The 14,228-nt window shown below is 38.9% G+C and overlaps 1 protein-coding gene across 1 annotated transcript in view; it reads left to right on the top strand.

Moving 5' to 3' along the window:
- The window catches only part of EPC2 (enhancer of polycomb homolog 2), a gene marked incomplete at both ends in the record, with an annotated part of 49,852 nt that overhangs the window by 20,976 nt on the left and 14,648 nt on the right, over positions 1–14,228 (top strand). Inside the window, 6 exons of the mRNA XM_082001595.1 lie at positions 5,325–5,470; positions 9,321–9,527; positions 10,308–10,456; positions 10,723–10,855; positions 13,559–13,750; positions 14,047–14,136. Of these exons, the coding sequence (XP_081857721.1) occupies positions 5,325–5,470; positions 9,321–9,527; positions 10,308–10,456; positions 10,723–10,855; positions 13,559–13,750; positions 14,047–14,136 (917 nt within the window). The remainder of the gene's footprint in view (positions 1–5,324; positions 5,471–9,320; positions 9,528–10,307; positions 10,457–10,722; positions 10,856–13,558; positions 13,751–14,046; positions 14,137–14,228) is intronic.

Here is a 14,228-nt window from a genome sequence, read left to right as displayed (position 1 = left end):
GCATAATAGCTCCTGCCCTGAGGTATTTTGGTGCAGGTGGAGAGTGCTGGAAGCTCCCTTCCAGTCAGGTGCGGCAGACTTGCAGTTGAGGTGGTGTCTTGCTCCTTTGTTACTACTTTTGGATATAATTACCATGATACGGTTCTTTGTTTGCTCATGGTCAGCACATCCCTATCTGCGGCCATGAGGATCAATCAACACTGCCAACTCCTTTCTTACTGCCAGTGCCTTTCTGGTGGCAGTTGTGTTCATGGGTGAGCTAACTCAGGGAAGTGATCTGGCAGAAAGCTTATCTTTCACTTTCTGGTTAGGTGAACCTTCATATTTATCAGTTTTCTGTCTTGGCTCATTGCATGGCTGCTGGTGTTGGCATAAGGAAGGTGGTAGGAACATGGCTTGCTGGGGAGGGAAGTTAGTGGAACCACTTATTTCAGTGGTAACTCAAGCCTATGCGAGCTTAAAATGACTGTGGAACCACAGCTTTAATTTAGTTAGCTAAATGAAATTAGTTAGTTTAGTTAAGTTAACTCCAGTTTAATGTAACTTAAAAACAAATTGCATTTCTGTAAGTGAGTATAAACTTGGTTCCCAGGGGAGCTCAAGTAAAGAAAAGCAAATACCTCTGAAAGGTACTGCCATCGGGAGTGGTTAAAGTGGTAGAGGATGTAAACTGGGATGTTGGCTTGCTAATTGCTGTTGCAAAACCAACAAGTTCTGAGCATTCATAAGCTTCACTGGTAGGATCACTGCGGCCCTGTCCAGCAGCACACTGTAGAAACATGTGGTATGGAGAAATGCGTAAGTTTTGGAGTAGGAAAACTAGATTTGTCAGTCAATCACAAGATTCTCCCAGTAATTACCAGCGGGAAGGGATATAGATGATCCATTTTTACCTACATGAACTAGCAGATTGATTGTTCTTAAAACACTAACTAGTAGCAAGTCATCTGAAATACAGTGCTTTCTGTGGCTGAGTCTAGTTCTTCACTAATTCTTGCAGGCGTGAATGAACAGTTCCATCTGTTGCTATGGCGGGGCAGAAACAGAGCATGGTGATGGATAGTTACATCACACAGCACATAAACCACCTGTGAATTCTGATGGCTTTTGAAGCCAGCAAGCTGCCTTACTAGAGGCCAACTCCGGGATGAAAAATGGCTTTTTCTGGAACCAGTACAGTTTACTCGGTGCTTGGGAAAAGAAGAAAACTGGTGATTAAGGATGTCGCTGAAAGTATGTTTCAAAGAGCACTGATAAACAAACTTCAGGGAAGGGGGACACTTCCATGAGTGTCCCAGAGCTGTGGTGAGCCAGCTTGGGGTTGATTTAACTCCTGACGATTGCATGCAGCAGTTCAGGGAGGAGTAATAGCCTTACATTTCCTGACACTCGTAGACCCCCACAGGGTGCTGAGACTTTGTGGCCTTCCTGTCTGCACTGAGACGGGAGGTGGAATGCAAGCATTGCTTCCATTGCTTCGGTGTCCTTAACCTGCAGCCTCTGTGTAAACCCTCTTTCTTTGAAAGTGAAACTACATCAATAACTACAGATCATGACAAATGGTATGAGAAGCACTGCTAGCAAAAGAAAAGCATTGCTAGAAGGTATGAAAAGCAGGATATGTGACAAGGACTACTACTGTTCTCACAGTACTGATGTCTTTTTGTGTAGGAAAACGTGACTGGGTTTATTTGCTGTAACTTGTTCCTGGCAAGTACATGTTGGATACCTTTTATCTTACCATTTTGATTATTTGTCAAAATATTTCTGTAGAGCTGAAATTCAGGGTGTAGTTTTGTGTTTTGTTTTGTTTTCTATGGATTACAGGGGTGTGTTTTCAGCACTTCATTTGTTATTAACATAATTATTCATTATTGTTAACTGCAAAGAGAGCTGATGCTTTATCAGCAAAAAATTTAGTGCCATGTATGAAGCTAGGTGGACATGACCTGTTACTTAGCCAGTGGTTCACAGGGGCAGATGAACCAATATAACAGTCAGATGGGGAAGCTATGCTTTTCTTCCCTGTCCCACTTCGGGTTGCATACACCCCTGTGTGTCTTGAACTGGTGATGCTTAGTGGATCTTACTCCTCTGCAAACTGGTTCACCTTGCTAACAGTGGGCAGTGAGAGGGAGGGATTCTCCTGCTTTTGGCTGAGGTGCACCATAGGATCATTTCAGAAACTGGCAGTGCAGTCATTTGCCTTCTCTATGTGAGATGGAGATCTCACCTGCTTATCACTAATATTCATAGTGAGTTCCTGAGGCTGATTGGTCTTCCAAGTTGCTTGTCGATGGAATGGTTGGGCTTTTTCTTTTCTTCTTGTTGTCTAGAGTGTCTCCTGCTAGTTGCATCTCACTTGAGCCTGTCTGATTCTGTTCTGAGAGGTGGTTCAGGAAGGTGCATGGTTCAAGAACATTCAGTGACTCTTCTTTCCTCATTGTGGAAATGAAGGCAAGCCTACTGGCACTGCTTACAGTGTACGAGTGAACAGCGTCACGTCTTTCCTGTCACAAGGATCTTCCTGCTCACTGATATTCTGGTTTAGAAATATTGGCTCAAAACATTTTGTTCGCAGGGGATTACTGAATTATCTGTTGACAGGTAATAGGTTGACACTGTTTTTGTGTGTATGTAAGATCAATATCTGTCTGAGGGTAAACAAGCAGCACCTCTTCTGGACTTCAGTGGATTTCTATGCAGTCTCACGTCATTGGTGAGAACATGGTTAAAAAACTTTTTTTTTTTTTTTTTTTTTTTTTTTTTTTTTTTTTTTTGTAGAGAGACCTGCTTTATTGTTAGGAGACCTCTTCCAAAATGTTGGGAATATCTGGTCTAGAAAACTTTGGCCACCTCCCTTGAGCAGAGTTGTTTGAATGTGGTTTCACAGCGTACTTTAGGACTGTAATAGTTTTGTAGGCTCTGGGTCTTGGGGCAGGGTAAACTTTTCCAATTTCCTTTCTGTTGAAAGTGGCAGTTTATGCTTAAGAGGTCATTGAATTACAGATTGTAGTGAAGGGAAAGTGCAATGTTGAGCATTATTCCACAGGAGCTGGAGAAGTATGAGCTGCCGAGGTTGGACTTGGCTGAGAGAGTTGTGAAGGGTTTTGAAACTTAGATGAATCATGGGTGGAGTCGGACATACTCGGTCCACATTTGAGCAGCGGTCAGTGCTGTGAGAGAAGCTTTTTCCAATGTTGGAAAACAGAGTGGAGTTACGGAGCGTGAGGGTTACAGCTCAAGTGGGACAATTCGCCCCATTCCAGCATATGGGTGGTGTGATGCGCTGTTGGTACCAACACTGCCAGGCTCCCAGGTGGCTCTGCTGAGACCACACAGGAGATGTTGGAGCACAGCTTACAGGAGCCAAAGATGATGTGTAGCAGTCTGGTTTCCTCGAGTCCAGCACTGATACTTGGCAGTTAGTTCATTGATATTTGTCTAGTTGCTGGCTGTTCAGCTCTTTGAACGGTATCATGTGGCAGTCAGCCCAGGTACTGTAACAGTCTCTCTTCTCTCGAGTGCATGGTCCTGCCTGGTGATGTTTTTAATGCACATTTACATAACTATGAATTAAAAAAAAATCTTGGTCAGTTTTTATCTCAAAACTTTTGATTCTTACAGGCTGCCACTGGAGAAGCAGGATCCAATGTTGTAAGCTGTAGTTTAATATATGGTTGTTAGAGGGAGTGCTGTGGCCGTATGCCCAATGACAGTGTCTTAAGTAAAGCTGCCATGCAACTTGTATTATTGAATTAAAATTAATAATTCCACTTAATACATAGTTACAGCCCATTATTACTAATTTCTTCCTGAAATAATTTTTTGTAGTTTATTTCAGTGTGTGTGTTAGGCCAGAAAAGCTGTCTAAGTGGTGTTGTCAGACTTAGTACAGTCGAGCACTGTCTCTTCTGTGGGGTAGCAGTTTGTGGCTGAAAATGGTAAGGGACCACTTGTTATCAATTGTATCTGACTGAGTTTCCATGCATGGCCAAGTAGATTAAATGCTGGTAGTGGTTTAGCTGATTTACTGCATTGGAATACAGAAAGAATGGTCTTGGGCTAGCCTGAGGTACAGAAAGAATGTGCTGCGTACAACCTGTTTGTTGACTGTTCAGACCATGGGAGAGAAAATAGTGTAACTTGCCTTAAAGATTTTTTTTTTTTTTTTTTAGCATTTTTCTTTTGTTCTTGGTCTTCCAAATTTTTGTTTTAAGGTCCTCTCAAAGCACTCTGGGAAGCTTAGTAGTAGAGGTTTTCTTTAAGTTAGCACTTTAAGATAGAACCATGAGTTAAGAGCGTAAAGATAAGATAGTGTTATTTGTCTAATAAGAATAGAATGTATTTTGACAAGCCTTCACTGCTCTTAATACAGTAACTTGGCAATTGAATTATTTGGAGTGTTGTAGTTAGTGTTTCACCTCTTCAGGGTTTTATTAGGTGCAATCAATGTTCCATATTAAGAATTCTTGCTGTTGTATGCAGTTTGCTCATTCTCTTAAAATTTAGTTTCTGCTATGTTATCTGAATGATAACTTCCTTCTTGCTTTTTGCAGGACCAGAAACTTTGTGTGAGTGTGGAAAATGAATAGCGCAGTCTGCAATAAAGACATGAGTTTTGTTGTAAAGTCAGGAGCTTAAAATTTGCATAGTATGGAGGAATATTCAGGCTCTAAATCTAGAGTTGAGTTGGTTTTGGAGGAAAAAGTAACAATTCCTACAGGATTGGTGTAGCATTTTTTCATATAACTGTGCAACAAGCTGTAGAAAAAAAAAAGGGGGGGGGAAAAGTTTCATCTATTAAGTATTTTAAGACCCTAGGTTTGAACTATTTAAAAATGGGCAACTGAAATTATATTGGAACTTTGGTGTAAGTGCTTTTTCTCTAAGTCTGGGGTTTGATTGACAATTATCTTAGTTGTTAAGAATATTATCGCAATATTCTGGAGGAGCTGTATTATAACAGCATTAAGAAGCATTTTTGCTTTTGCTTTACAAAAATACATTAAAGTTTCTATGCCGCTATAGTAATTTTTTAAACTAAAGCTTTTTTCCTTTTTCAAGCCACTTAAAATAAAATGAAACTTCTTTGATTCCCCTCACTGGAAGTCAGAGACAAGCAACTTCTAACTACTGTCTTGCAGCTGTTACATGGGGAAACTTTAGCAGAAAGAAGAAAGTGCTATGGCAGAGATGTGCTAATCTGAAATTTTACTGATTGTTTTTGACTTCTGATTGTAAGATGCATGCTTCTGTATTTCCATAGTATGTTGTTTACCACGCATTTCACCTTTTTTTCTGCATGTGTGTTTTTGTTTCAGCCTTTAATCTGGACAATGAACAGCCAGATTATGATATGGACTCTGAGGATGAAACCTTACTGAACAGACTAAATCGGAAGATGGAAATCAAGCCGCTGCAGTTTGAAATAATGGTTGACAGACTCGAAAAAGCCAGTTCTAGTCAGGTATTGTACTGTGTTAAGGCATCACTGAGGTTTTTTGACTTCTGAGTTTTCTGGTGGAGTGGTCCTGGGTGGTTTTTTTGTTTGTTTTTTCAGATATGTGTTTATTTCCTTCTGTTGTGGTTTGATCCCAGCTGGCAACTGAGCCCCATGCAGCTGTTTGCTCACTCCCCCATGGTGGGATGAGGGAGAGAATTGGAACAGTAGAAGTGAGAAAACTCATGGGTTGAGGTAAAGACAGTTTAATGGGGAAAGCAAAAGCCACGCACGCAAGCAAAGCAGAACAAGGAATTCATTCACCATTTCCCATCGGCAGGCAGGTGTTCGGCCATCTCCAGGAAATCAGGGCTCCATCATGTGTAATGATGACTTGGGAAGACAAACGCCATTGCTCCAAATATGCGCCCGCCCCGCCTTCCTCTTCCCCCAGCTGTCTATGCTGAGCATGACGTTGTATGGTATGGAATGTCCCTTTGGTCAGCTGGGGTCTGCTGTCCTGGCTGTGACCCCTCCCAACTTCTCGCTGGTGGGGTGAGGTGAGAAGCAGGAAAGGCCTTGAGGCTGTCTAAGCATTGGTCAGCAATAACAGAAACATCCCTGTGTTATCAACACTGTTTTCAGCACAAATCCAAAATGTAGTCTCATACCAGCTATTACGAAAAAAATTAACTCTCTCCCAGCCAAAACCAGCTTACTAACAGGATAAGTGTGTTTGTGTGAGTCTGCAGTGATACGGAAATCGCACTGCTGTCTCTTATTGTCAGTATTGGTAACTTAAAAAAAACAGGTGAGGGGGGAGCTTTTGGGGGATGGCTGGGAGGAGTTGTTTTTAAATTTTAATTCCTGACGACAGTGTGATAGAGAGGACAACTTACAACCTCTTGTTTCACCTGTGTTGGTATGGAAGAAACTTGTGGTGATCGGTCGGTGTACAGATTTGGCTTTATAGCCATATATGAGAATCCAGATTCTTTGTTTCACTTGCTCCTAGTGGACATTGACTTCAGTTGATGTTTGAAGGTTAGAAGCTTAGAAGCATGGACAATGAAGCAAAGCATTTGTTAAGACTGGGCCCTTGTTGTAGGAACTGCACAGGTGCAAGAAAGTAAGTTATACTCCAGAGTCAGAGGCTGGTTTCCTTGCTGTAGAAGCAAGCATGTGCTGTGTATTATTTAGTTACTTATTTTATCACAAGGGTACCGGTATCTTAATAGTCAGTTCCTGAGGTATTCGAGGAGGCCAGTGTTTGGAGAAGGATCTTAAAGCCAAAAACATTACTCAGAAATTACATCTCGAGGATCAGTTTCTGAAAGGCAAGTTTGAAATAGGTAGAGTTATTTCTCAGTGAGATGGGTGTTTTGCAGGAGTGAAAAATCTGTTGCAGGGTTCGTAGTTCTGCCTCAGTTACTTAACCTGTTTTAGTTCAATGCTATATGCTAAGAGGCCAAAATGTTGTATTCTCTACATCTTAGAGCAACTTTAACAAGGATTAACACTACTAAGAAGATAGGATGTGAAGAAAAAAATTGCAGAGTACGTTGGGTGATACTTGTTGAGCGTGTTGAACATCAGCCCAAAACCAACGGATCTCTTAGAGCTTTGGTGTAGATGCCGCTGTTTTGGCTTTCAGTTAAAGCATTATCACTTTTCAAGATTAATTTGCAACCTTCTTATGCTGGTTTCATCTTTCATTGCGTGAGTAATGAAGTTAAATTTAAGAACTGAAAGATATTTTCCTAAAATATTACAAGAATATGGATTTTTCTCTGTAGGCAGAGAAAAATTTTCTCTGCCCCTTTCTATTTCCTTTAAATGTAAATAACACTGAAGTGTTAGAGAGGGAAAAAGTATTTTGAACCAGAAAGTACTTTAAGGAAGTCCATGACAGAAAAGATCTTATGTGTACATGAAGCATTGTAATTGGTTCTTATAATATAGGCTCCCCCTTGAGGGTAAGGTATGTAAGGAGAAATCACTTTGTAGATGAAATTTCTGTGGGACTTCCGGCGTAGTATTTTCTGCCTAACTTCAGGGATTGCGATGTGTGTGTTCAAGCTTCTTGTCTTGCTTTTGGACTGCAGAAGGTTTTCAGCTGATGTTGAGTAGCTCTGTCCTGAGCTCCGTGTTAGGAATGGCAGGATAAAATCGACTCTTGCAGGTTATTGGAGCCTGGGAAAGAAAGAAGTTTGACTGCCTGGCAGATTCCTTCCTCACGTGGGTTATAATGCTCTTGAATCCCACCCAAGTGAGCTACTACACAATTCACTTACAGTTGACATGACGTACCTCTGCAATATAAAAGGAAATGCCTTCCTTGCCAAGGAGTGGGTTCCAGACATTCCTCTTGGACATTTTGATAACCTGATTTAAGCAAGGAATATAGGGACTCTGCACCCGTGTTACTGGTGGTACTTGCAAAAACAGGCAAGCAGGGTCAAAATTTAACTTTTCTAACTGTGTATTCAAGGCAGAGTCAATTTTTGCTTTTAAACAAATGTGTGAATGGAAAAAAGGGAGCAAAAGACAAATAAGACTGAAGTTACTTTGATAGTCACAGTGATGGGATGATGCTTAAGTTGTGTATTAGCTACACACACAATCATATCACTTTTTACGCATAGATGGGGTATGCTGGTGAGTATGTGCATTTGATTAACCAGGCTAATGTCCATTCTAGGTAGAACAGATGCAAAATTATTGTTTTAGTGCTGCATGAGGCCATAAGCACAGAGGGATTAGTGACTTCCTCCTCTTGTTATTTCTTTTTTATTCTTCTTTCTTTTAAAAACAGTTCAGTGTTTTTCTAATTCTGTGGTAGATTGCAAGGGTTTTGTTCTCTTCTGACTGGAATTAACACTTAGATAGTAGCAGTGGTTACACTTAGGATATCCTTATTTTTATGAAATGTATCATTTCTTTTTCTGCTTATCCTAACGCGGGGCAAAATTTAACAGTTTGACATATTGCAAAACTGCAAATTTAAGTTGTTCAGTTGATGTTCAAATTATGGGGAAGGTGAAGTGCTGTCTGACTTCTATTTTAAGTAATACTAGAGATACAATTTTCTTTTTATGTAATGAATGCGTTTAAGATGATATGAGCGTATTAAACTAATGTACTAGTTAGTCAGTGATAGTTTTTGCATTTATTTAGAGTCTGATTTCCACATAAAAAGCTTAACATAAAAAGGGGAAAAAAAAGTTATTTAATTACCTGTGTTTAACTGCCTCCTACTGAAATAACTTACCTAAGAAGTGAAGTCTTTGTATCTCTGGGCTGCAATAAACAGGGACAGTAATTATCCTTTTCTATCACAGAGCAAACATTTTGGGGGGAAGGATTAAGAAACTAATTCAGTTGAGAATATATTCTGTCTACAGTAGGATATTTTCTAGGGGAACCAAGATTAAACTGCAAACAATCACACGTTAATAATGGCTAACCAATAAGAAACTTCTGTCTTCAGGAGAAAAAAAAAAAATTTAAAGTGATTCCCAAATCATGATCTGCAGACTGTAGTAAGTTATTTATATCCTGTGCTTATAATTGTTTCAAACAGTGTTTTCGGATTTCATGGCAAATTGATAAAGTTGTAGACTATTGCATGAAAGTTTCTGAGAGATGGTGATGGGTCAGAAAAGCTGGGAACTATGTATTTAACTTCAGGAAGACCAACTGGTGGCTTAAGTACTTCAATTTAGATAATTTTTTTTCCCTCCCTTTACTCTCCTGTGCTAGAAAAGAATCAAGTTTATTTAGAAAGTGTACAAGCAATGTGAACATGCAGGGATGTTCTCCCTGCTCCGCCACCCCACCCTCATCTCAGTTTTACCTTTTGAATTTTCTTTTTTAGCTTGTAACTCTTCAGGAAGCTAAATTGCTGCTAAATGAGGATGACTACCTTATTAAGGCTGTATATGACTACTGGGTAAGAAAGCGTAAGAATTGCAGAGGGCCATCTCTTATCCCCCAAATCAAACAAGAAAAGAGGGATGGCTCCACCAACAACGACCCATATGTTGCCTTCCGGAGGAGAACTGAGAAGATGCAGACCAGAAAGGTAACTTGTCAAACTTTACGGTTTTAAATCTGTCACTTTAAATCCTGCAGTGATAGGAATCACTTCGATTCCTATGCAGCATCTTACAGGATCCTGTAGTTACTGATCTGACTGTCTCTATTAATAGTTGCAATATTGGATGAGCCAGCTAAATTCAGACCTGCTGAATGACGTAGCCAGTGTGTAATCCATTAATTCTCTATAGACAATTTACAGTCTGCCCGTTTCCTAGAAAGCTGAAACTCAAAGGGCGATTTATAGGTATTGGCACATAAACAAGCAGCTGTGGGACTTGCTAGGTTACAAGCCTCCCCTTCTGTGAAAAAGGGGAAAACAGTCTTCCATTTGCCATGGGGTAAATAGCTCGATTTTTGTCTTTGTAACATTAATTGATTTGAACTAAGAAATCCGTAATTGCTAAGCATTTTACATCAACTTTTGTACACATATGTATGCAACCTTACTGTGTGCAGAATCAAAGTGGAAAAAGTGCTTTAGGAACAAAGTCTTGAATTCCTTGTTCTAACAAACTTCCACTGGGTTGATACAGAATCTGACCAGAGAAAGCATGGGGGGAAATGGCTGAGAAGTTCTTTTTCAGCTTAATCTCAAAAGTTGATTTTGTTTGCTTTTTGTGTCTTTGTTTACTAGGTTATGCTTTAGGAAAAGTTTCTTCTGAGTGTACTCATTCTTGCTTGCAGCAGCATCATGTAACTGTTTTTGCTATTTATGCCTCACGGGTTTTGCTTTTGACTTAAATTTTATTTAATCTTTCAATAGAATCGAAAGAATGATGAAGCATCTTATGAGAAGATGTTGAAATTAAGAAGAGAGTTTAGCAGAGCCATAACAATCTTGGAGATGATTAAGAGAAGAGAGAAAACAAAACGCGAGCTATTGCATTTAACATTAGAAGTTGTTGAGAAAAGGTAAAATTGCAAATTGTATCTCTTAAGAAGTCATTTATAACACCAAGGTTTTAATTTTCATCAGGTAGGTTTGAAAACAGTTCCTGTAATTTATTTCTGTATGGGTGGTAGTCTCCTGCACACATGCCTGGCTGAAGGCTTATATAGCACCATAAATTTCAGAAGCTGAAATAGAAGGGTTTTATGCAGACTGTCTGCTGGTTTTGTGTCTTTCAAACATTACCCAGTGGAAATGCAGTATTACATTTTTAATTGTGTTTTTTAAGGTACCATTTGGGTGATTATGGAGGTGAAATCCTCAATGAAGTGAAGCTTAATAGATCTGAAAAAGAGATGAGCACAACTCCATCCGCTCTTCATAATGGAAATCACCACAAAGTTCAAGAATGTAAAGTTAAGGTAAGCTTTCTTCTGCTGCGAGTCTCTTGTTATCAGTTTCATCATTTGTTTGGATATACCCTGCAGATGTTTGCATTGGAAAACTGAGTAGGAGGCTGCCATACTTGAAGGTAGGAGACCAGGACACTGCTATGCTTCCTTCCAATTTAATGTTTGTCTTTCCCACCTAAGTTTTAAAACAATTGGCTGGCATTGCTGTTTCTTTCTTAAAGAACAGCATTGTAGTAGTCTTCATTTTCCTTCTCAGTTCTGTCTCTTTCCTTGTAAGATGATGTAAACATGAATGTGTTAAGTGGACATCTGGACCTCTATGAGGTTGCAAAATGTAGTGAATTGTTTTTCCTTCCTCCCTTCAAAGGGAGACTGGAGCACTGAATTTTTCTGATAGCTGTGTCCATGAGGACCAAGTGGCCTTCGGTGCAAAGACTGTCCTGAAAATACAGGATTTTACAGAATTACAGCTGGAATGCCAAAGGATTGTAGAAACTATTCGGAACTGTTTAAGTGGTCTTTGGCTAGTAACGTTTCCAGGCACAAGAATGCAGCTGTTGCATCTTGTTGACAGCTGAATAAAGTTGCAAGCAAGTCATGTTTTAAAAAAACGCTTACTGGAAATTGTAGTAGTTTGTTATTACTGTGGCCTGTATGCTTCTCAGTAGCACTGAGTAGGCATTTTTATATCTGCCACTGCTTGGCCCTTAGTATTAGGTAAGAGGCAAACACAGGAAGGTCGAAGAGTGGCTAAATTCGGGAACCTTTAGTTTCTGAAAGGGATGGAAGGCTGCTCTGGGAGAATGGGTACAGAAAGACGCGAGACTTGAGTTGCTGTGTGTCACACGCCAGTTATTTTGTACTGAAACTGGCGAAGTTGTGGAATGCTGTACGTAATGCTACTCTGACAAAGTCTCCCTTTACATTTTTTTAAATCTGTACAGAAACCAGATGGATCTAGTTTTATTTTTATAATTGACCTTGTTAGTGTCCAAAGAAGTAGTAATATAAGAATCATCTATAGCTAGAAATGCTAAACTTGTCTTGTGAAGAAACATATTCCACTCAAAAAAAAAAAAACAAAAAACCACCCACAACACAAAACCAAAACAAAACAAAAAAATCAAAGGGAACTCTCTATCTTCTGTCACTGTTCAGATCTGATACAGAATCAGATCATAATGTTGTGTACTCATTACAGTCTTCGTATGAGGACAGTCTTTACATCTGGGCAGAAGAAAATTAAAATAAGAAAAAAAAAATTAAAATTCAGGAGGATCCTCGTTAACCATGACTGTGACTGTATTTGTTGGTTCTGATGACGTGTGGTTTCAGTAGAATTACATGAGAGATAGTAGTGTAGTCATAAGCAGTTTACGCTACAAGCAGCAGTACTGACAAATGTATCCATCTTGGGTTAATGTTTGTTTTTTTTTTTTTTTTTAATGACTGCTTAAGAATAAGATTTGGGTTTGGTGTTTTTTTTTTTTTTGCAGTTAATATGGGCATTAATTGCAAAATTCACTGCTTCCAATCATAGCATAATGATATTATTACAAATGGCTGTTCTGCTTGTCTTGTTTCTACTTCTTCATATCATGTTTCCTTTAAGTGTTACTTAAGTCATAAGTATATTTTGTCCTTCTTAGGAGCTATCTTTGCTTTAAAACATAAAAACTAGATGGTCATGTTTTCAAAACAAACTAACTCCCCCAAACAAACCAAAACCAAAAAACAAGTTTCCACTGCAAGACATTTTAATGTCATCATTATAGTTAAGCTCACTGAACTCAGTACAGTATAGTAAAAGAGTAAGGCCTGATGTTCCACTCTTAATGTAACAGGAAAAGAAGTGCACCCAACTTTGAATTGAGACGTGTGTTTGAGAAATAACTTCAACTGCTAGTTATTATAAAAAGCTTGGATGTGAAGCTGGAGAGTTGAAGACCTTTTGAAATTTGTATTTAGCACCCGTGACACCTAGTGGTCACCGGATTGAGTACAAGGAGTTTTGGTATGCCTTGTGTTTCTCATCGCTGGTCATGAAGCTGAACTCCGTTCCTGGAGTTAGTTTCAGTCAGACGTTTACTGATAAGTGGTAATTTGGGGTAAATTTAAACAGTTTTTTTAAAACTGCACTGGCTCTTACTTGTAATTGAGAATTTTGCAAGTGAAGTAATCTTCCTCCTAAGTTAAAAGCTTTGAAGTTTAGTAGCATTTGTGTTCAAGTGAACAGTTTAACATTTATGGAGTTGCTTACTACAGAGGGTTTATGTTAACAAAATCTTAAATAGCAAAACTGAACAACATTACATCTTTTCAAGAATATAAACTATCTGAGAAACATGAAACAAATTAGATTGTTTCTTTTGACATATCTGAGCAGTTCAGAAAATTGAAAGTGCTTGCCATAGAAAACAGATTTCAGAAAATAATTGGAATAGGATTTCCAATTACACTGTACGGAATGTATTGTAAAGCAAGGAACCTCTTTGATAGTCATATGGCTTGAAAGCTTTCTGTTTGTTTACTAGTAAATATCTGTAAAGACAATCGGGGTGAAGTTCTGGGTTTTTTAATGTTTTGAAGAAATTTTGCATTATGTGTCTGAAATAGTCTGCAGATGCTGCACGTTGAGAGGCTTTGGAAGATAAGGAGTAGAGGAAAGGTTAATTACTTTTTAAAAATTTTTTGTTTGTTTTTCACAAACAGCATCCTCATCATTCATCTCTAAAGGAGGAGGTGTCAGATGTTGTACGTCAAAAGAAGAAGTATCTAAAGAAACCTAAAATAGAGTGTGTAGTAACTCCTCAACAGCCCTCTGCCGAGCCCTTGGCTGTTATCAACAAGAGTGATATTAAACAGTATGACTTCCACAGTTCAGATGAAGATGAGTTCCCGCAGGTAATACTCTGCTAAAAAATGTCAGCATGCGCACAGTAGAAATTGCAGTTTCCTGTGATTTGGCCAGTATAGCTTGAAATGGAGAATAACTCTGTTGGACAGTGGATATATATAAAAGATACTTGCATGAACTACAAGTTTGTTTTCTTTTTCTAAGCTATGCTTCTGAGAAGCTTGCATTTAATATAGCAATATGTCCATTCATATTATATAAATATAAACTTTTATAATACAATTTTATGTATTTATTATGTCAGTGTGGCAGTTGGAAGAATTGACTTTGCTTTCTGGTCTAGGTACCCTCACCAGTATCAGAAACAGAAGAAGAAAATGATCCTGATGGACCTTGTGCTTTTAGGAGAAGAGCAGGATGCCAGTATTACGCTGTAAGACTTCTCTGCTGTTGGGTTTAGTGTGGTGGTTTTTGCCTTTTTTTTTTTTTTTTTCAATTTAGATTGGTATAGTGCTAATGTAATAC

Source organism: Phaethon aethereus, assembly GCF_964289735.1.
Source record: "Phaethon aethereus genome assembly, chromosome: 6".
Classification (NCBI taxonomy): domain Eukaryota; kingdom Metazoa; phylum Chordata; class Aves; order Phaethontiformes; family Phaethontidae; genus Phaethon; species Phaethon aethereus.
This window is presented reverse-complemented; position numbering and strand designations above follow the sequence as displayed.